Source organism: Cyphomyrmex costatus, unplaced genomic scaffold, assembly GCF_001594065.2.
Source record: "Cyphomyrmex costatus isolate MS0001 unplaced genomic scaffold, Ccosl1.0 scaffold157, whole genome shotgun sequence".
NCBI classification, from domain to species: domain Eukaryota; kingdom Metazoa; phylum Arthropoda; class Insecta; order Hymenoptera; family Formicidae; genus Cyphomyrmex; species Cyphomyrmex costatus.
This window is the reverse complement of record NW_017275576.1, coordinates 335733-359977: the sequence shown is the minus strand read 5'-3', so window position 1 is coordinate 359977 and position 24245 is coordinate 335733. Positions and strand designations below refer to the sequence as shown.

The 24245-nt window shown below is 35.0% G+C and overlaps 1 protein-coding gene across 6 annotated transcripts in view; it reads left to right on the top strand.

Annotated features, from left to right (window-relative positions):
* Positions 1-21189, top strand: part of LOC108771351 (Z band alternatively spliced PDZ-motif protein 52) — a 33199-nt gene extending 12010 nt beyond the window's left edge. The window contains exons 2-17 of one of the 6 annotated variants that reach the window (XM_018536596.1): positions 4084-4235; positions 5007-5178; positions 5280-5416; positions 5625-5725; positions 6837-7095; positions 8950-9135; positions 9343-9442; positions 10084-10230; positions 11216-11272; positions 12337-12472; positions 12999-13043; positions 18958-19108; positions 19875-20061; positions 20136-20256; positions 20452-20567; positions 20777-21189. In XM_018536596.1, the coding sequence (XP_018392098.1) occupies positions 4084-4235; positions 5007-5178; positions 5280-5416; positions 5625-5725; positions 6837-7095; positions 8950-9135; positions 9343-9442; positions 10084-10230; positions 11216-11272; positions 12337-12472; positions 12999-13043; positions 18958-19108; positions 19875-20061; positions 20136-20256; positions 20452-20567; positions 20777-20854 (2145 nt within the window). In that variant the 3' untranslated portion in view covers positions 20855-21189. Of the gene's footprint in view, positions 1-4083; positions 4236-5006; positions 5179-5279; positions 5417-5624; positions 5726-6256; positions 6420-6836; positions 7096-8949; positions 9136-9342; positions 9443-10083; positions 10231-11215; positions 11273-12336; positions 12473-12998; positions 13044-15366; positions 19109-19874; positions 20062-20135; positions 20257-20451; positions 20568-20776 lie in introns of all 6 variants that reach the window. The other 5 variants (XM_018536598.1, XM_018536597.1, XM_018536599.1 and 2 more) reach the window with 5 other exon arrangements.
* Positions 21190-24245: the final 3056 nt, after the last annotated feature.

Genomic DNA, 24245 nt, shown 5'->3' with positions numbered 1-24245 from the left:
AGAGAGAGAGAGAGAGAGAGAGAGAGAGAGAGAGAGAGAGAGAGAGAGAGACAGACGGAGAAAAAAGAACAGATGCATTCCAACATGGGAAGGTGGGATGGATCCGTCTCTGATAACCCGCCCATTGGAATGCGTACCTCGTACACCTTGGTGTATTCTCCCTCTCAGTTTCACTATACACCAGTGCATCTACCTATACATATACACACATCGCGCATATTCGGCAGTTATTTTTAGAGCAATTCTAACAGGCGGACATGTTTCGGACGCAATAACTGACATTCGAGAATTTATTCGTCGAGTAAATCGCAAGATTAAATATGTGGCATTGATTACGATGTATAATAATTGTTCAATTGCTGGGTGTGAGAATAATTTTCCAATATCGAATATAAAACAGGCGCAAAACGTAGGGTAAACATGAAAATTTATATAAAAGCGAATTATATATTCGTAGTGTTTCATTATTAACATCCATTGTAAGACAAAAAAGTAAAAATACGCATTGCAATTTATCTTATTAACATGGCAATATTTCCTTTAAAGAATAAGTAGGAAGGAATTAATGAAAATCGTACACACAAAACATTTTATACGAAAAGAACGATTTTGCTAAAAGATCTAAAATTTTGCTGAATATAAATCCGAAAACAATTTTGTTGAAACATCAAAATAATTACATTAGAAATTGAAAAATGAATGCTGCAAAAAAAGGTTGGTACTCTAGTAACCAGTTTGTATTTCCAACAAAATTGTTCTTAATATCCAGCAAAATTTTATATTTCTCAGTAAAATCGTTTTTCATGTGAAATTAAAAATATCTATCTGCGTTTTTTTTAATCATGAATCAATTCACAAATTCAAGATACGCTTATAGAACGATTTCTTTTATAATTCTCCCTCCCTTTAATTCGTTAATTCTCAGAATACAAAAAGAGAGATGCCGCGAGTAATTTTTCGATTCTTTACGAACCACGCTTCACGGAAACGATCGTTGCATCTCCAAAGATATTCCTGTGCGCGTTCATTCATCGACTCTCGCATTGACGTCGCAATTACCCGCTGAATGGAAACGATTGCGGCCGTGGATGTGTCGCGTGCATCGGAACGAGCATTTGATACACCTTGATGCATTCTACTTCTCGGCTGCTGCTGCGATTTGATTGCAAATGTACGTAACGACCGCAACGTGTTCGAGGAGGTTATTTTTAGACCGGTCCAAGACTATTTTTAGAAGCGGTCTGCCCACCGGCAGCTTAACCCTGACTTACGTCCCTATGTCTTCGTGGACACCGCAGGGACACCGCGAAGATCGGTGGACCATTAAGCGCATCAGCCGAAAGACATGCGGTCGCCAGAAAATGAGCAATGCACAAAACACGCGACGTACTTTCTGGTCACTCATTTAAATTTTTAATATTCGATCCCTCGTCACTGAAGCTCGTTTGACTGTTATAAATTACGATACATAATGATTATTATTCATCAATGATAACAGCGGAAGATAAAACCAATTTTTTCATTATTCACGAACTTTTTAACGACATAAAATTGTACGTTGTTAAATCATATTATATCGTCTTACTTCAATTAAACACTCATCAAATAGAAAACAATGATAAGCACATGTATACCTATAGAGAATATCATGATCGTAAAAATCTTAACCGTGAAGATCGTTCCAAAGTGGTGTGCGAGACTATCGGAGTTTATCGGAATCGAAGACGAGGCTGAACAGTAAAACTAGGTATTACGATCACACAGGGCGATGACGCAAGCTTCCGAGCTTCTATTTGTGGCAACTACAGATCAAACTGTTCTCTCAAGCTCATGTTCTGATTTCGCGCTGATGTGACGTTCCGCGCACATGTATGTCGAAGAGTGAAAATCTTGAGATTAAACGGAATTTTAAGATAAAGAGAATCTAATCTTGAAGAGATTCTCAGAGAAATCTTAACTTTAATGGGAAAGATTAATGAAAATCCGGGAAAGTATGAGGTTTTTAACTGTAGCGTGTAAAGATGCCTATATATTTTCGAAAGTGGCATTTTTATGACTATAAGCTCTTCCATTTCCTTCCATTAGATGATTAGACAGTTCTAGTAGAGCTTTTCATAGTTCTCTACAGTTCCTAAAAATAAAGAAAGAGCTCCACATTTTTTTATACTAAAAAGCCAAAATCGAAAAAGTAATAGCTCGAATTTTGTTTAAAAATAATTATAGAGCATAGAATTCTACTAAAACTAATGAGAAATATCACTGAAATTACGATAAATTATCAGCATGACATTTTTTTTCCAAGATATGAAGATATCTTAAATGTATAATAGAAGTATTATACATTTAAAGTCTATTGAAATTGGTTATTGTTGGAATTTTGTTTCCAAATTACATACATATATATATATTATGTATACAGTATACAATATATGCAAATATATGTTTTTTTAAATCTAGATCTTGATCTTTAAAAGAAGCATTGCAAATTTATCGGAAGCATAATGTCTTCGATAAATTATGCAAGAATACTTTTATAGTTCTTTTTAGTATTTATTCATTAAACTGTTCGCTAAAATAATGACTTTGGAAATACCAATATACGATTTGCGAATAAATAGTAATAAAAATTCGTTGACGTAATTCCCTTCGTTCGTCATCATATTTATGATTTATAGAATGCAAAATATATATCGTGGACACATGTATTTCCAACTGCCTACGAAGTGACCCACTTTTCAAGAAGAAGGTGAACAAAATAAGCTCTATTTCATTGGGATATTTTACGGGAAGACGGTTGCGCTCCAGTCGTGCGACTAATAAAAATAACAGCGATATATTACAAGACATATTTATAGAGAGAAAAAGAGCTGATGGCCACCTTCGCACGATTGCTTACAATTAGGTCGAAGCCTATTAATTATGTCTGATGTTCTGTCAGAATATCGTAGAATTACGACCGATTTAATAACGAATCGCTCGCGTGCGTCTTCCCTCACTGCTCGATTATTATATCTGTCCATGCAATGAATAATGCGTCTTTGTTCGGTGATTAACCGTTTATATTAATTTATTTAAACGTGATACTACAAATCAACGAGCAATTTGTAGTAATACGAAAAAAAAAGTATTACAATGCATTTTAATTTAGCAAGATAGTTAAAGTAGATTGTCATTTCAAATTATTTTCCTTCAATATTCAACCATTTTTCTATGTTCAACAATGTAATATTTGCATTGTTTATTTTCAATTTTCTACACATGAAATATTGAAAAGTTGTATCATTTGGACAAAGCATTCAATGAATTAATTAAATAAAGTCAATATTAGATGAGGCTTCACAGTTTTACATTTTTATATTAATAATATTCAATAAGTTTACATAAATTCTTCGCTTTTTTATTCATGGTTATAATATATTAGTCGACGTACAGAAGAATCTTTGTTAATTTTGCCCTCATCATCATCGAGCTGAGTTTGTAATTAGCACGCTCGATAAAAACACCGACTCGTAAAGGACCGCTTGATTTTTTTAATTTGGGCGCTCTTCTGTTTTCTCTCAACTTTCTTCACCCCATCTCCTTTTTGTCAACCGTCTCCCCGCCCCCTGACGACACCGTCGTCTCTAACGTGAATGGATGCATAGTATCCAACATTCGAAGCGTAATGACGTGTGTGCACTTAATATAGTGGCTCTAGAGTCTGAACTCTGGAGAAGAGAGGAAAACTTTGGCGACGCATCTCACAAAAATAAGCCGGAGATGCGAGACAAGAGTTTTAAAATTTGCAGCTGATCAAGCCCTTCTTTTATTATATTTTCAGATTAACACTGCATTCTAAAGTGAATTTAATTCCGTGCGGTGTTTATGTAATTCTCACCGTGTGGGTGTTAATATTAACACTAAGTTAATATTAATACTAATAGCGAGAATTATATAGACACCGCATGGTGTCAAATTTATACTAATATTTTATAGAGTGTGTATACTTGGATAATGTATAAATATAACTGTAATCAGAAACAATGTAATAGTTTGTTAATCCAGATATTCCTTAGTATAAATATAGTTCTGCTTTAATTGCAGGTTAACAGCGGTTCTCCGGCGGAAGCTGCCGGTCTTAAAGCTGGCGATGCAGTTATTAAAGTCAACACCACTGACATGTACAATTTGAGGCACAAGGACGCGCAGGATGTCATAGTCAAGGCCGGAAACAATTTCGAAATAACTGTCCAAAGGTAAGAAACCGACAATGAGTATAACAAAACTTGATAAACGAATGATTCAGTATTTAAAAATATACTTCAACAATATCAGCTTGACGTCAAACATTAACGTCTAATTAACGTCGTTATTGCATTATCAGCAAAACTATCACGACATTCATTATTCTAAAATTCTCCATTGTTATAGAAACATCGCTAATCATATGGAAAAAGTGGCTTCAGTCAATAGTTGTCTTTCAAAAAAAATTATGCAATGTATAATATGCGACTACATACCTTTTTAAGAAAACAATTATGCGTTTTCTTTACACTAATCAATTCTCTTTATTATTCTATATACAAGTATTAAGATACAGTTAGCAAAAAGTGAATAATTTACTAATAGATAAGATTCTTCCCGATTAAATTCAAAATAGCAACTTTCAAATTGGATTACGGCAAAATCTATCTATTTTTTGTGATTAACCTGTGAAGATTCTTAAACAATATTTCACAATCTACAAAATACCCAATTTGAATAAAACCACTTTTTTGCGTAATAATTAATACAGAATCTTTTCAGATTTTTATAGAAAATAAAAAGGAACCAATCTCTTTATATTTATATATCATAAAATTTCCGCGCTTTTATAAAAATCGTTTAATCTTTTTTGCATTCTGAACAAAATGTGTGTTATCCTCATAATAGAAATGTTATATTTTTGTTTAAAAAATTGCGACCGATGTATAATTCGAAGCTCGCCGTCGCGTCGTCTTTTAACGGGCGATAAATTAACATTACAGAGGCGGCAGTACCTGGAAACCGCATGTGACGCCCGTAACCACAAGTTTACCGTCTCCGATGCACACCGCATCCGCGGGTAACATCGCGCCAGTCACAAAGACTTCTTTGGCAGCGAAAAAACAGGACGGACCTCTCATCGGCAGTGGACACAATTTCAGCCCCAAGCCATTCGTTAGTATCGACCGTTAATTCGCGTCTGCTCGCTGCACTGATTCTGTAACAAAAATACGAAAGACAGTTATTTTTCTACACCGGAACGTAATAATTTTCAGCTTAACGGCACCGGCGATGGTCCAATTAAATCCATCGTGAACAAACAGTATAACAGCCCCGTAGGGATCTACAGCGAGGAAACAATCGCGGAGACACTGTCCGCTCAAGCGGAAGTCCTTGCCGGAGGTGTTCTTGGGTAAAATCGCGAAATTGGATAGAAAGGAGAGGAATAATCAATGATGGGATTAAAATACTTATTTTATAAAATTATTTATAAATTATACGATATCGAACATCGTTTAATTTATCAGTTAATCTCTTTAATAAGTATTATTAATCAATTAATTTTGTTAATTAGCTTTACAAGCGTAAAAAAGATTTATTTATAAATGCAAATATTGCAGGGTAAATTTCAAAAAGAATGAGAAGAATTATAATGCTGAGAACAGCGAGGTTTTCAAAATGGTCCAAGAAGCGGACAAGGAGCCAAAGACCCCAGAACCTGGTTAGTTAACAATCTACATAATACAATTTCTAAAAAACTTGAACTCGTTAATACTTACAATTAATTTTACTGTACAAGTTTACATACACAAAAATTATACGAGATTGCTAAAGATTGCTAAAGAAGAAGTAAATTAAAACCATTAGTTTATGATGCAGCTGGAATAACTTTCCTTTTTTTTCATTTATTTATTTATAATTTCAAAATTTATAATATCAAACTTTTATAATGAAATTTTTGCAAATCGAATAATTTGCTACTTATTTTCTATGTGTTACTGTAATCTCTTGATTTGCAATATATTTGGTACGTAAAAGATACTTTTTAAAATTACGTAAAAAAAATTTATAATTATTCTAGCTGAAATTTATCTATCTGCAGTAATAAGTTAGTTTGATACCACTAGAATACTAGATAAATAAAATTTTTCTAAATTTATCTATCTGAAAAATCGATGCGTTCTTCGGCTGGGCCAGAATTGGTTCCAGCCAACCTGTTGCGTGCCGATACGATAACTTGTTTGCGAAATAGCGGAACCAAATGTCGTGAGCGGCGTGATAACGCCATCCTCGCCCGCCCTGGCAGGACTGAGGCCCGTCCAGGCGCCGGAAACGAAGCCGCAGACACCGTCGACGCCGCAAACGAGCCTACCACCAGGACAGAGCATTTGTGCAGAGTGCGAAAGGCTCATCGTGTAAGTTTATGTATTCGGGACGCGTTTTGGTTTTTACTTTCAGAGGTTAGACAAGGCGAGAGGAAATAGACAATCACGATGAGCCATCCTGCGACGACAATCGTTTTCCATTTGCGTATCGAATGTCGTGCGAATTTTCAATTTTCAGATTAGAATTTTGCAAGTTATATGAGATTTATATCAGTTTATTTAATGTATTAATTTAATTCTTAGACAAATTAATTATATACATATATTAAATGAAATCTGCGGAAGTCTCTTTTAGATTATTCAATAATCATGGTTTTAATCTGAGAATGCAAAAACTCGCATGAACCGGCGAACGCGATCGCCTTCGTTGAGCAGTCATATTTGATTCGATACTTCCCGGTTGTTGTCCAGTTGTTATGGCGCTTTTTCTCTACTTCCATGTCGTAGTTTCTTCAAGGACAGAATTTTACTCCTCGGTGAGCCACGCGATTGGCGGAAGGGCCACTTCACCGAGGTCACCTACGCCTTTGCTTCATGCTATGGGCGGTGGTGGTAGCGCACCTGCCGATAGCAGGCACTTTGTATGGATGGACGAATCGTATGGGAAGAATCGGGAACCACAACCGCAAAAGCAGGAATCTTCTGCCGGGTCGGGCTCGTCGACACCGGGCGGGGTCGTTTGTAGCAACTGCGACCGAGTGATCGTGTAACTATTTACGAGCGAGACTCTTGCCACCCTTGTGCACGAAACGGCCACGGCGAATTTCGTTTTGACGTTTTTAAAGTGTTGGCATTCGCATACCGAGAGCGATACGATGTGAAAGAGGTTTTAGAAATTATTAACATAACGATTCAAATTCCTAGAGAGTCTATCAATCGCTAAAGATTATCTGTATAATGAAAGTCGTTAGCGCTTTTTTTTTAATTAGTCAAGTTTTTGTTAATAATAAATTTGTAAAAGTCATTTGAACAACAAATTATTAATGTTTGCATACAATCGAATAAACTAATTCTTCAAAAATTGTGAGTCAAATTCACACATTATTAATATAATATTAAAATATGATATTAATAAAAATTTGGGTTAAACTTTCAGATTTTTTTTTATTAGAACATTTTAATAGCGTTAATCTGTTTTAAATATCAATAATATTAGAAAGTGTGAAATATTATAGAAAATAATAATAGATATAATTCGTAATCTTATCGTTTCTCAATTTGCGATTCACATGCCATCGTATGATCGTCAAAAGTGACGCCGTTCTGAGTTGCTCGATTGTCGTATGCTAGTATCATCTTAAAGATTCCAATTCGAAGAGAACATGTGCACATCTTTTTCCCTTTGTATCGTATATAAATTATTTATATATAGTTATAAAAATGTAGAGTTCTGTTATTGGATAACCATATGCAACAGACATTTTATATCGGATAACAATAATATCAGCCCAATAATAAAAGCGAATAGAAAAATTAACATAACAATTTTATAATTTGTAAAAGTTAATTTACGCGATAAAAGAAGTGCACATTTATCTCCTTGATGAATTCGAAGCACGCCTTTCTCTATCGCTTGTTCAGGAAGGCCAAGCACTTCAATCGTTGTGCATTTTTGTTATCACTGTTATTTCTGGAAGAATTCTGATCATTCGAGCTTATAGCTTACAACCTACTGGAAGTCGTATCTGGGCGAGATAAAAGTTTCTCACTCGCTCACAGCTTGAGTGCAGTCCTATCTAAATGTCTCTGTACTCTGCACTTTTTACTCTCTTAATAGCACCTTTCGCACATTTATAGCACACTGAATGACTGACAGTATAACGTATAAAAAAAGAACCGCTTTCGATGTTGTGAATATTTTTGTGGATTTTTATTTTTGTCACATTTTTTTAGAACAAAATCTTTTTGTAATACTTTTCTATCTCTAATATTTTTCTACGCTCGACGATGGAAAACACAATCTTTTTCTGCACGAAAAAACTTACTGACGATATTTTACGACTAACAGATATCTCAAGTTATACTTGATTTTTACTTTATTTTTTGCAACATTATAGATGTTATGATAAGTATATTTGTTTTTTTTTTTCTAAGAAACAAATGATAAGCTACTATAAAGAAATACAATATCACGAAGAAAACAATCCAACATTACTCTTCAAAACGTTCACACATATTATCATACCTACCTAGTTTCAAATATTAGTTACTTTTACAGTGTTATATTTTTTGAGATATTCATTCCGCTACAAAAATCAACTCTAAGTACGTTCTTTGTAGCTTTACTTGTCCCATCGCTCTCATTTGAATATAATTCTCGTAGAGATTATATACATATAAATAATTAGTAGTTATTCCCGGCCTCCTTCGTCGAGGTATCGAGTTTCTTTTACGTCTCTTTCTCTCCTTTTTCTCGAGTGAATAGTAATAAAGTTGTAAACTCACGTGGCACATCCGACGCACCATCATCTCGTCGTTCATTGTTTTCACATTAAAGAAAATCAATTACTGCACTGAGATGCAAAATAATCGCGTTATTAATCTACTTATTTTCCCTCAGAGGTGTCTTCGTCAGGATCAAGGAGAAGAACCTCCACGTGGAATGCTTCAAGTGTTCAACCTGTGGCACGTCTCTAAAGAATGTCGGTTACTACAATATCAACAATAAATTATACTGCGATATTCACGCGAAACTCGTCGCCAGGCAAAATGCTCCGGCTGGTCTCGTACCTCTTACTATACCACCGTAAGTTATATATAACATACACAGTACTAGTCTTAAATGTTGCACGATTGAAAAGTTTAATATAAAATTTTCTACAACATAAAGATAAAAATAACGATAGAATATATTAGGTATACATAACAGAAGTAAAAATATAAATATGAGTAAATAATGAATAAATGAGAAAATGCAAATAATTGACAAGATATATCCTTTACGATTCGACAGAGGTGGCAAAGCACCAGCTAGTACCATTAGCGCGGCATTGGCGAGTGCACCTTTATCGCCACCCCTCAGCAATCATGGATCGTCGCCTCAGCCATTCTCCGTGAGTTGCTTCATCATAATTTGATTCTCTTTACGAGGCATGGTCACGAGCAGACTTTTTCGCGCACGCATTTTCTTGCCTGTTTTGGCATGGCTTATGAAGCGAGTATTTTGTATTGAGCGTGTGGCTTCGCTGCGCGTGATTTCACGAAATTTCTTACTATCGCGAATCGGGCGCGAAGGTCGTAGCAAAATTTCTCGCTCATTAACGATTTCTCTCTCGAATTATACATGCACAATTATACAAAATAATAGTATAACATGGATATTTAAAAGATACAAAATTTGAGAATAATTTTAATGGTTAAATAGAATAAGAGTTTGTTAAAATATTCATGTATCCAATATTTGAGAATATATTCTCGCGATGTATTTTAAATACTAATTATAAAAGAAAGAGAGAGAGAGAGAGAGAGAGACAATTTATTCCTTTTACATTCTTACAAAATTGATAAAGATAGTATGAAAAGGATTTATGACTTCGAAATTTTCTTCAATAAATGATAAAATACTTGATTATTATAATTTCATAATTATTGCACCGTGTGCCACGAAAAATCTATTTCCGACGAGAGGAATGCGCGCGCTTATCTTGAGAGCTTAACAAGTGTGGTCTTTGCTTGGCACTAATCGCTTTTCCAGGCGTGCAATCGTACCAGCCCCGAGTCCGGATTTCAGCATACATGGCGATCGACTTCAAATACAAATGGATGCATCAAGAACGGTGAATGCAACGGCGAGTCAAAAACGTTCACGAGTACGATCACCATCCAAACAGGTGGCACAGAGGTTGGCAATGTGCTCGATTTCTACATTCGCTCATGTTAACGTACCTTTCATCGTGATTTCCTTATATGTAAATAGTTATTAAATAATTACAAAATGAAACTGACGTAATCGAGATAAAATATTGTACAGTAATTTTTCATTACATATCATAAAATATGTATAACATATCATAAAATATTACATTATGACATATGTAAATATATTCATTAAATTGAATGTTAGCATGTCACATTTTCAATTATTGTTTTCTTTTTAATTAAAGAATGCGGAACTTTTTTATTTTTATAGAGAAATATTTAAAAATGTACTAATTTTACAAATACACATAAAGTGAGATTTGTGAAGTTAGTACAATATTCTATTGATACGAAAAAAATAAAGCTCCTTATAAAAATGATAAAAAATTCTGCAATTTTTATATTAAAAAAAAGAATATGAAAATTAATTATTTAAAAATATATCTATATATATATATATCACTAGAACTCTGTTTAAAAATGATTGTAGGGTATAGAACTCAGAGAGAATTAATAAGAAATGTTGCTAGAATTGTGATAAATTTTTTCCGCAAGTGTCGCATTGTTTTCTACGTATATATATTTTATATAAATTATTATATATATGTATAAAATTTATTATAATACATTTTTTGTATTTATGGACTATATACGGAACGAGAAACCTCAAAATTTTTGTTATTGGTCAATATACTAATAATTATCGAAGCGTCATATATACTGAAGTAAAAATTATTATAATTTTTAATCAAATGTCCTTGAGAATCATCGATTACCTAATTATATTAATAATTATCTTCGCGACCGGCTATTTCGAACTCGTGACTAATTAGTCTGTCGTAATCGGGAACGTTTCTGCCGATTCGTCTTTTCTCTCTCCCACTCTTTTTCACTCCCTCTTTCTCTCTTTCTCTCATCTTGATTTTAATCATTCGTCCCACATGACATCGTTGTGTCGTTTTGTGCAGCCCACCACCCGCTTTGGCACCCCGCCCGTCGATTCACCGAGCTTACGATCAGTCCAGGTAAAGTTCTAACACGATTCGTAACGCTCTCGTTGATCTCGATCGCCCTTCAAAATCGTCAGTATATAATTTATCCCATAAAAATTGCCATTCGAGGCATCGTTGCTTTGATTCAACGCGGATATTAATTCAAATTGTCATCGAGAATGTATCAAGATAAATAATTATAAAGTAATATTTTATCAGTGGGGGAATTGTTAACCCCTTGGAGTTTCTGCATATTTAAGTATAGTGCATCTTATCGTCTGTCTATTTTTTCTGTTGTCAAAATAGGAAAAACTTAAGTTTCAAACTATTAAACTGTTTTCTTCTAATTTTTGTACAGTGATCAACTTTCAACTTATGAAAATTTAAATTTGAGAACATTAATGTAAAATTTTTTATTTTTACTTTAATTTACTTAAAAGTTGATAAAAATTATTCTATTTGTAAAAAAATAACAATTTTTTAAACTAATGATCTTTATGTAAATTCTTTTAATTCCTTGGTTCTAAATAAAGGATAAAAATTGAAATTAAAAATTTTAAACGAGTATATAAAATTATTTTTATACAATATAATATACACATGGATGCAGCAATTATTAAGTTTTCCCCAAAATTTCGTAAGCTTATACATAATCAAATTGTGTACAATGCAATTGCTTGCATGTGACCTTCATAGCAGAAATAACAGTTTTAAGCACGGGAGGAGTACAATGTTCCTTGAGACTTTGCGCGATATGGGTCACTGATTAACCTATCATACTTTTGCATTAACAGGCGTTATCAAAGCAGCGAAATCTCGCGGTTCGGCTATATTTGGCACTGATAACTTTTGGAATCTGTTAATTCTGTGGTTGTGATATTAATTTATATCTTGTTTTCGTTTCTTATAACAAAAAAGTCATTGTATTTTACTTATATAATTCAAGAATTATCACATAATTCAAAAGAAGAAATAATTGATGTGAAATAAATTACTGTATTAAAATATCGTTTTAAATGCTCCATTTCTTAAATAAAAAATTAAAAAATATATATTACAATAATGACACTTAAAGAAGAAAATTTGTAAATTTACAGGCACCAACGAGCAACAGTCTCGTTGGTCCTAAGCCCTTCGGTGGATCGAGTGGTTTCTCATCGAATTTGTCTCCGACTCCGACATTGAATTCCGGAAGCAATACCTTGCCACGTCCTCAAAGTCAAACTGTGACAGGTAAGTGAATTTTATCATTAATATAATTAGGTATAATATATATATAAATTTAAAGAACTGATGTAGCAACACAGGATGACAAAAAATCGCGTGTTTCTTAAGATTGGTGTTTGATAAAAAATAGTGTAAAATCCGTAGTTATATCTATCTATATGTTTATGTAATTCACATTATATAATATCGCTTAAAAATTTAGGAATATAAAAATCAGGAATATAAAAGAGGAATTAAGGTAATATAAGATAACATTAATTTTTTAAAGTTTTTAAAGATGTATTATAATTTTGATTTTCTGCGATAAATCTCGAAATCTATAAGCATCTATCTATAAGCAACAATGGATAGAGAAAGACAATCCTATCATCTCTTTTCTTCATCATTTTTTTCTCTTTTGGGGAACTGCATCGATTTTATGCAGTTATCTGAGAAATTCAAGAAAAAGATCAATTTCATAATCGGTTTAAGATAATCGTGATCTTGTCTTATGCGTCCTTGTCCTAACTCTGCCTTCGATTCTTGCAAATAGGTCGGTACTCTATCCTGCCAAAGCCAAAAAGTTCGCCTTTCAGAGGTACGACGAATAGATTAGAGCCGTCAGTTGACCGAGTTTCGAGCTTTGGCTGATACGCCTCCTTTGGCTTACGTTCTCATATTTTATGTCGCTCTTTCTCCCTTGCACACAGCTCGTATATACATGTATCATTATATCGATCGATCGATCATTGGTCCTCGCTGGTCTCGACGGTATATCGTGATGGTCTCTTTAAATAGTGATAGAGAGAGAAAAGGAGGAAGGTTTTCTCATAGTTTCGATTGTCTCATTCTTGGCTCCTTATCATTCGTCGTTATCTCGATGACGACGGCGAACTCTTGAGAGCTATGACAGTTTGTAACGACCTTTCAATACACGCTTTTATTCCTTCTTACTTTCATAATTTAAAAATTTGCACGAAAAATTGTTTAAAAGAGCTGTATCTTAATTATTTTAAATATGTTATTATAAGAGAACAGGATCAAATTAGAAATCTAAATTTAATAATAATGATAATATATATTTATGTAAATATTTTAAGTAAATGATAAAAACTCTCCTTTGTAATCTTTCTTTTTTCTAATAATTTTTATATGATTTCTTTTTTTTAAATTTATATATGTTTTTATAATTTATTACTGATGTTTAGTTTATTATTTCACATATAATATTTTTTTATATTAAAAGTGACTCTTATTTTTATTTAAAGTATTAATTTCATTTAAAGTATAAATTCCATATTATTAACTTCTCACCATAAAAATATTATATTTATAAGAAAACCTGTTATTAACTTTTCTGGAAAATACATACATCGATCCCCACGTCTACTCGTGCAATTTAACTGTTATCGTGCTTTTCTTTCCGCGCATAATCTTTCTTTTATCTTTTTTCAGCCGGTCCGTCTTTCAACCCGAAACCCAGACCCTTCTCCCTCACATTCGCATGAATCAATAGCTCTCAATGGCGCCGTCGTCGTCTTCATGCTGGCAACCGAAATGCAAACACGATCCAGATGATAAAAGTGCCAGACTATGAAATTTCACTACTCACGATTTTTCTTTCGTTTTAATTAAATAATATGGATGAGGAAAAAGTTGTCTTTCGTTATTTTAAAATATTTATCAGTTTAACAATATAATATTGCAATGCTTATTATATTATATTCTAATCACATCTGGAATTGTTTTTGTCTTATCTTTTCCAAGAAAAAAATTGTGAGGTAGCACACATCGACTTCTGTTATTTGATGATATATTTTGTATTGTCATCAATCCAGCGTGTTGAATAAATAAATGCAGATACAAAATAAAGCATAAGTTCTTCGTTAAAAGTTCGCACATCTACTTTAATTTTTTTTACATTGCGCCACATCATTTCTTCAATACACGCCCATGAACTGACATTTACAGCGTTTTTCTTCGCTTTGCATCAATGATCTCAAATATTCAAGGTATATTGATGCTATAATACGCATTGTTCTCGTAGAATGTTTTTGCTACTTACAACCAGTTTTGAAAGCGACGTTTAACACACGAAGGCACGCAGCTTTCACGCTGCTCTATTTAAAGTATCAAGTACCGAATGATTATCAAAAATGCACAGTTGTTGATTTAAATAATAATAATTAGAGAGATCTTTTCACGAAGATTAAATGTTTAATATAATACCTTATAATTTGGCTTTTTTTCTTAATTTTGCATACCGGGCTGCGCTTGTGGTCCTCTTCCGTACAAAAAATCACCAAATCAAAGAGCATTATTTATTAAATTAATTCTGTCCTCCTTTGTCATTTTTTCAATACTTTTTTTACCAAAATACTCTACAAATAAAAGTTAATAATATATTTCATAAATTTTTCATAATAAAAAAGTAAACAAATATATTTTAAGATATATTTGTACAAATGTAACGACAGATATAATAAATATATTTTACTATATAAAATAAAATATTAATAGTATTATAATAAATACTATTATTTAAAAAATATTTAATTACAATTTTTCACTTACATTTTTTTATAGTGATTACTAAAATGTGCAATTAAGACAAAACAAACTAATTTCTAATAGTAAGAATTATTTGTTAAGGTTAAATTATTTATTACGTTTGCATATTTAAAATACGTATATACTTTTATACATACATTCGGAATGAGACCACGGGCGCGCGCGGTTCATCATGCTTCTTACTCACTGCAAATTTCTCTGTTTTTTGTCTGTTCTTTCTAACGTACCCTGACGAATCTAATCACTCATCTTCCCGACCGTGTGCATTATACACTTTTTGTGTGTCGTGTTTTCTTTTCCCTGCAATTCCGGCGAGCTATCTTTGTCGCCACCCCCACTTGCCATCTCAGAAACCTCCAACAGCGAGACTTACAAAAGATCCTATTATCACGAGGTCGTAGAAAACACGAAAGATCAGTCCTACCGTTCCGGCTCCGTAAGATCCCGTCGGAGCCTCGTTTGGCCACCTCCGAAATCTATCGAAGATATCACGTATCCCACTGCCAGTCCCATATATATTAATCCGAATCCTATTCTCGATAAAAGGTGCTATCAAATCAAAGAGAAACGTGCTATTGAGGCTTGCGAGCGAGCTTTGAGTCGTAGAACCGAGAGACACCGAAGCGAAAGCATCGATCGAGAGGTCGAAAGAGTGCTGACAGAAAACGGTCGTCGTCGCGAAATTGACGTGATGGACCGGCTGAGTTGTCCTGGGCAACCAGTATATCGGCGTGTTGAACTGGTGGACTCCAGTAGTAGAACCTCTCGATCAGATATGACAACTTCAAGGCCAAGTTCAACTGATAGTGTCCGAAGGTCGCTAACGCCCACTAGAATCGTTCAACCAATTCCGAAACCGTGGACTGCGACCGTCAGCAATGGAGGTACCAATCTCTATCAGCAGAGTTATGCGATATCGGTTCAGCAGGAACAGCCTGCAGGACAAATTTACAAAAAATTCATGCAGCGGGAAGTTTGTCGAGAACGTATATCGGGCGGCAAGGAACATCGGGAGGAACAACGAGCTTATAGAACAGAGATTTGTCGAAGAGAGCAAATCTGCCCGAAACCACCTTTACCTGCACCTAAGCCAGAACCAGCAGAGACGGTTAAAGAAATAGACACTGAAGTAATCAATTTAAGAGGTGACGAGACGGATGAAGGGGAAGTCTCAAAGGGAATTCAGGGTGAACATGATCTTATTACCGAGACGGCCGAAGAGACGGTGGATGGTATGCATACGAAGCAATCGACAACTATCGAAAAGACCGTGGAGAGGATGTCATCGCCGATGGAGAGATCTAATGCTCCAATGATAGAGGAAACAGAAGACGAGTCTCAGTGTTTCGCGAGAAGAATTGAAAAATACATTGATCGAAAAGTAGAAGACACAACAGAACGAACTGTAGAGGAGTCCGCCGAGATGGTTACGTCGGCTATCGACGCTCAGCAGATGTTAGAAAAAGTAAAGCAAGAGGAAGAAGAAAGAAAGAAAGAAGAGGAACAGGAAGAGCGAAGAAAGGAAGAAGAAGAAAGAAGAAAACGTGAGGAAGAGGAACGAAAACGTCAAGAAGAAGAAGAAAAGAGAAAACGAGAAGAGGAGGAGAAGAACAAAAAACATGTAACTTTCAGTCAAGAGGATGAAGAGATCGAAGAAGTGCGAGAGCAGCCGATGGGTAGAACTGTCGTACGAGAGGAACGCATCACAGAATCGGACGGGTCTACTCCGGGACGTTGCAAAATTACAAAAGAGACATACGAAGAGATTACCGAAGAAGTGCTGGTTCAGGAACGTGTCAGAAAAAGAGGAGCCGTAGAAGATGAACGTAGAAAGAGCTTGCGTGAGCAAGTAGAGGTTCATCAGAGTCTTCGAGATCAACAAGCGCCGGAGAAACGGAATGTTGTCGCGAGATATGGACAGAAACCTCAAGAGACCATGGAGTCGTGTAAGAAGAAGGTGCAATTCTTAAAAGAAACGGAGACGGGACCGAAACCTCTGTCCGACACTCCTGTGCAAAATTCCACACCCAAGGAATGGAAATCCGAGATGGTAAACGCCTTGACAACCGCATCTGATCGGCCTTACACGCCGCTGAATGCTACTTCCAGTGTAAAAGAACTCTATACTGAAGAAACTATTTATCTGCATCACAAATGTCGCCCCAAGCCATCGCCGCCCAAAGAGGAGATCCGCTCAATCTCACCTTTCCAGCAAGCACTAACGATAGCGCCTGAACGATCCTACACTCCTCTGAATCGTGAAATTGGACCAGAAGATCAACAAATTGTCAATAGATCGGAGACTCCAAATCTTCAGTTACAAAATGGCGAATACTGCCCGCCATTAAATATTCTATACGGTAAAGAAGGTACAACAAGGGAATCTTATGCACGAGAACAGATATACATGAAGAAAGAAGTCAAGGAATCGAAACCGCGACCTTTACCTACTCCGCCACCTGATCATCGTTTGAGAGACTCTTCAGCATCACCTGCCGCGAGACCTCAACCGGAAACTTCCAAATCTAAATCTTTTACAGCTGGTTTAAAAAAACCAGACGCCATACCGGCCTATCAGAAGAATTTGGTGGCCATGAAAAAAGAACCTGTAGAGAGTCAGCCGTTCGTTCCCAGTAGAACACCTACTCCAACGCCTTGTAGATCTAAGTCACCTGCTCAAGGGCCGTCCGAGCCGTCAGTTTGTTATGTAAAAACTCAAGCCCCAAGAGTTCGAGAGGATCCACCACCATCGAAACGCGGTGGAGCAGTGCATTTTCCTTCGCGTAAGACCATCTCTTACCATGTAGAGGAAGATACTGATAGTGGTCACAGGAAACAGGAATATTCTGCTTCGAGGACCGTCAACTACGACGAGAAGGAGACCAGCAACCTTGATGCGGGTCCGACGGAAGCACTTTATGCCCAGTTCCAGGAAACTCGGTGTATGACAAGTGAAGAGACTAGCGAACAAAAAAATACTACGACTCAGGTAAAGAAAGCGCTTCAAGTAGTCGAAGATTACGAGAAATGTCAGCAAAAAGAGGTATTACCAGCGTCATCACCGCCGCAAATTCCGAAACCAAGCGTCTGTGCTATTAGCAAGGTGAGCCATGCGAAGCCCACTTTATCATGTCCTATGACAACATCTGCGCCAGTTAGACCGACCTACAGTAGTTCCACCGAAGTGCGTCACGTACGATATGAGACTCCTTCACCAAAACCTTGCGCGGAAACAGGAGTAACTGTTCTACCTTGCAAAGCGCATTCTGATCAGGGAATGAAAGCCGGCGTCGTTGTAGTACCCTGCGATGGTTCTCAGACCTGTTCTAGATCCGGAATCTGCGTAACAGCCACGGAAGATCGATCAGGCGTGTGCGTGTCGCCTTCGTTCGGTATGCGATCCGGTACCTGTGGTCAACCGTCAGGTATTTGCGGTCGCGAATCCAGTTGCGATTTCAATATCTCCAACTGCCCGGATTCTGATATCTGCATAACTCCATGTGCCGACGGTTCTGTTTCCGTGGCACCTTGCAAAAAACTTGGTCCAAATCAATCCAAGGCAAATCTTCCCTTCCCTCAAATCCCGCTTCCCTATGAAGAAGTTTCCCCACCAGCTCCTCAATGTTCAGCTCCTAGCTTCAAACCTCGCACTAATCTAAGTGGTCAGCTTGCTCGATTGACCGCCAAGAACGGCCAATCAAACGTGCCTATGGTACAGCTTTACAAACCGAACCAGCCCGAACCGACTCAGATTCCTCAGGCCCAGAGTTACAATGAAAACACTTATTACCACACTCAGAGCTATCGCGAAACCCACTGCAAATCCGGCAACCATTGCCAGAACACTCAGAACCGCTGCCAAGACCAGATCCATTGTGATCCCCTTAGTAAAACCCAGAATTTAGTAGACCCACCAAATTTGTCGTCCCACCCGGATCTAGGTACTGGAATCGGTGGCCTCGGCAGTGCGGGTTCCAAGACCGGATCGTTCGCTGGTAGCAGTGCGCCCAAACGTGGACGGGGTATCCTGAATCAGGCTGTCGGAGCGGGATCACGTATACCTCTGTGCGCTCACTGCAACTCATACGTCAGGTACTCGGGATTGTCCGGATCGATAATAATGATGACGTTTGCTATTTTCGTTGTTGCTTTTCGTGTATCTTGTCCTGGACATATCTATTTTACTTTTTACAAACATTTTTTCTTTACTCGTTTTCATATTGACGCTTGTATTTTTAGTGTTCGTATGTGTGTATGTGTGCGTGACTCTATTCTTATTTTTTAGATGTTGTTTTTACTATTCTTAGGGGTGTTTTTCCTATTTTAAATTATTCAAAGAATTTTTAGAAAAATTAAAGCAATTATGTATTTTCTGTCGTCTCACAATTATGCGCTATTTTAGATGATGTAAGTAAAAATATGTAACTTGATATAACTAAATATAATTAAAAAAATTTTATAAAAATGCAATTTCAACTCTTTATTATTAATAATATGTATACAAATTTTTCCAAATAATTTACTATTGGAGTTCTATATTTTGTTAAACAATATCTTTTTATTATATTTTATGTTTCCGTTTATCAGAAAAATATACAAAATTTGTATTTATTTGTACAGTAATTGTCTAAGTGATTAACATGATTTCCGTTGCATGTATTGTTGACAGCTAACGAAAAAGATACTAATCACAAGTCGAACGGCTTCACTCTAAAACCAGTGTGTTGTAAAGATGGCAAAGAATGCTTAAGGTTTGTATAAAGCTCCACTTTGCAAACTTCTATTAACGCCTATGTTTTTCTAAATATATAATCTACGTATATCTTACGATATCAAATTAATTATAATATAATTATAGAGGGCCTTTTATCACCGCTTTGGGCCAAATCTGGTGCCCCGATCATTTTGTCTGCGTTAATGCCCAATGCCGTCGCCCTCTTCAAGACATCGGCTTCGTCGAGGAAAAAGGACAACTCTATTGCGAGTATTGTTTCGAGAAATTTATTGCTCCTACGTGTAACAAATGCAACAACAAAATTAAGGGCGTGAGTACATCGGTGACTTATCGTCGATAACAATGATTCGATTTGTTACTGATTCTTTTCATTTTATTGTATAGGATTGCTTGAACGCGATTGGAAAGCACTTCCACCCTGAATGCTTCAACTGCGCTTATTGTGGTAAACTCTTTGGCAACAGTCCGTTCTTCTTGGAGGAAGGATTGCCTTATTGCGAAGCTGGTTAGTATTTCCGCGATAACACAAATACATAAAATGTATACCACGATGATTTAAATAGAAGAAAAATATATACTATTAAATTTAAAATACGTTATTTAAGTTACATTAATTTCATTTAGTTACATATTAAATTACATATTATTCGATGAAATAATAGGCAAAGTATATATAAGGGACTTCTTTTCCTCAATATAGATTGGAACGAGCTGTTTACCACGAAATGCTTCGCGTGTGGATTCCCAGTCGAGGTTGGCGACCGTTGGGTGGAAGCCCTAAACAATAACTATCACAGTCAGTGCTTCAACTGCACGGTAAGTAATAATTTTAGGAGAATTTTACTTCTGTCAACCTCCTACTTTTTAGTTTGCATTATTTATACTTGTTTTATTTTGTTTTATCTTTACTCCTTTTCTAAAGCTTCATACTTTTTATCGTGCATCGAAGTTTACAGTCTAGTAAACTGATGTAAAATTATTTTAAGATCAATATTGAGCGTTTGTTTCTTTTGTTAATGTATTAGATGTGTAAGAAGAATCTTGAGGGCCAAAGCTTCTATGCGAAAGGCGGTCGTCCCTTTTGCAAAAATCACGCACGTTAGAGAGCTACCCTCAACCATCGGATATGATCGATGGGATGACAAGAGGGGATAAAATAGGGAAGAGCAAAGAAATGGAGGAAACAGAGAAAGAAGCATACAATGTTAATGCATCAATTACTTTATCGTGATTACGTTTTTTCTGTGTCTTCGATCGAGATCACTTTAACTAACCTTTTGTTAAATCTACGAACGATCCTTCGTATAGCTACGAAAATACAGGATTAATTAAGGTGATTTGGACAACGAAACTTCTTCATCATTAAGTCTGATAATGAATCGCAACGTCGGTAAATGAGAGAAAAATGGCTATTTATAAAACAGATACATTTATAAAATAAATAAAATGATATAAAACATAATAAAAATAAAATTTTAAAAAACGACGTTTTTCAATAATGCTAAATGATATAAATAATATATTATTTCAACGTCACCAATCACCTTAATTAATTTTACTCAATGCATACGAAGTACTACTAATGTCGCACGTCGTCCGGCTACGAGAGAGATTTATTAATTAATATTTATTATCTATAGCTTAATTATAAGAATGACGCAGAAGTTGGCCATCTCAACTCTAAAGAGTTCAATGGAGATGTAGATCTCCGTTTCCAATCTATAAAATTTAATATAATTTATTAATCTTTTATTTATAAGACTTTAAAACCTGCAGTTTAAAGAAACTATATAAATATACAGTTTTCCTAATCAAATACTTTTTTTAAAAGCGTTGATTTTATCATGATTTTATATACATTACATAGCTTACGTTAAGGATTCATTTGTGCTCTTTAGAATTAAATGATCTTGCGTCTGTTTACATAAAGAGTTTTGTTTTTGACATTTCGACAATTCCGTTTACGAATATTTAGCTATCGTCGTACTTTGCGTCGCGACGTTAACGTCAACCGCAAACGAATAGCGCAATTAATTACGTTGAAAATGTTTAATTATGCAATCCTTGCACTTTGCGGTTCCCGTTTAATAACAGGAGGCCTAATCGCGATCCTAGCGGGGTTAGCGGAATACCTCGTAAAATTCGCGGCAGGAAACATTGAGACGATACGACACATAACGAACGAGAGCCGTCGGCGGAGTCGTCTCGATCATGGATCACGCAAAGGTCATCAGAACAATTAGTATTATGGGCATAATTTCGTATTTCCAAGATGCATCGGAATGTAGTGAGCGTTAACAAATGTCTCGGATAGCGTTTCTTTGCTTGACAATCGACGACGGCGGTGCATCATGACGAGAAAAAGAAAGCACAATTGTGAGAAAATAGAATGAGTGATTATATGAAAGTCAGATTGAAAGTATGAATGACGAGTAAATGCATTGATTATATATAAAGAGAGAAAATAGTTACATGGTTTCTGAGCAATCAAAATTGCATGCAATTTGCAATTGCATGCGATCAGATTTTAAATACGTACAATTCTGATAGAAAATTAATAATAAAACAAATTCAAGTATAATTTGACTTCATTTGCTTTGTCTTTTTATTTTGTTATTATCGAAATTTGTTATACATTCTTAAAATAACCCAACAATAGCAAAAAGAATTCTATTATAAATATTGGTATATTTTAAGATAATAATAAACGCAAACTTTTGAAATTAAATGTTACATTAAATAATATCATTATGTATTCTTAACAACAAAAAGATTAATTCTAAAATCATTATTAATCGATGAGAAATGTTATAATATTTAACAAACAGTTGAAATTTGCATACTCGGAATTATATGCTAGTCAAATGTTGAAAATTCCATTCTTAAAGTTATGAACATTTTTTTATTAATAGCAACAAATTGTTCTTAATTTATAGACGAAAGAAATATATGCGGAAGAAGTAGCGAATAATATCTATTAATTTATGAGAGTCAATTCGACATATTTTGTGCATGTAGGTCGTTAAGGATTATTTGCCGAAGATACTTAATAGCTTTACTAAATCGACGACGAGCAGATATATATTCTTAGTACATGCAAACTTCACCGTAAGTCATCCGCGAGTCCGCCGTACCCTGGAATCAGCCGATTAAAGCCGAGACTGATAACAGGTTCAACATGCATCCGGACTTTCATTTAATCAGCCGATCGATTCGCAAGTTGGAAAAACGAAAGGCTAAAATTCGCACGGTAGGAACGACCTGCTGACAATTCTTAACTCTTTAAACTACTAACTACTGTAATCTCTACATCAGTCTTTTATTAAAGAGAACTCTCTCCCTAAAATTGTCATTAAAACTCTTTAAAAATTCGTGTTTTTAAATTTTTGGAAATATATATATATATTGTGTTTTAAATATAATAATCAGAATTCGTAACTTCCAAAGGTTTCTAAATCTTTAAATTTTCTTAACTTTTTCGAACTATTATTTCAGATAGTTCAAAATCAATGACAGAAATCTTCTCCAGGATATGACGATACGCGGAATGAAATATTGTTGATATCTTGTTGGCTCGCTATTTTACGAAATAAGAGACTCTGATGACAGACATTGTCATATTATTACGTTATTTCCAATATGTTACCGATTGTGCCATCTGCGTGAGCTTATGTTATTGCATAAATATTCCTTTTTTTTGTGAATGAGAAAAGAAAGAGGAAAAGAGTGTATACATGTGCGAGAGACTTGAACAGAATTCGTTTATCCGTGTGGAAGGAGTATATAGTGTAATTATATAGTATGTAAGTGTTTTAAGCTGCGTTGGGAATAATTCTGAAAAAAAAAGGAAAGAAAGTATGGTGTGCAAAGAATTTGACTTTACCTGCACGATCGCGAATAATCTTGATAACGAACGATCGATTAAACTATCGCCGTTCGATCATTAACAATCGTATAACGGCGCGGACCACGAAATTTCAACTTATGTTTGGCTGACTATCAGCTGAGCATCGCACAAGGCTCTGTATGCGTGTTACGTGTTGCTTATGAAATAAAAGAAAATATTCACTTGAGAGCCTCAAATTTCTTATTCTCCCTATTTTACTGACATCAAAGTATTTTAGAATTAACTATTAAATTATCACATAATTACACTTGTTAAAATATAAAAAAAACATATTTTATACTTTTTAATGATTTTATAGAAATCTATTAAATTTGTTGTTTATCTTGATATAATCTTAAATATACTTGATTATATCTCTTTTAGTTTTACATTGATATATACATATTTATGTTTTTAATAAACTTTCACATTATAGAACTTTGTTACTGAATGTAACGAGCGAAACTCATACAGTAAACCTTAAGGTACTAAATTTGAAATACACCTATTTCATTTAATGTCATTGTATCGAGCTTATTTCAAAATGTAGTTTTTATCATCAAAATTTATAATATACGTATACATATATATATATATATATATATATA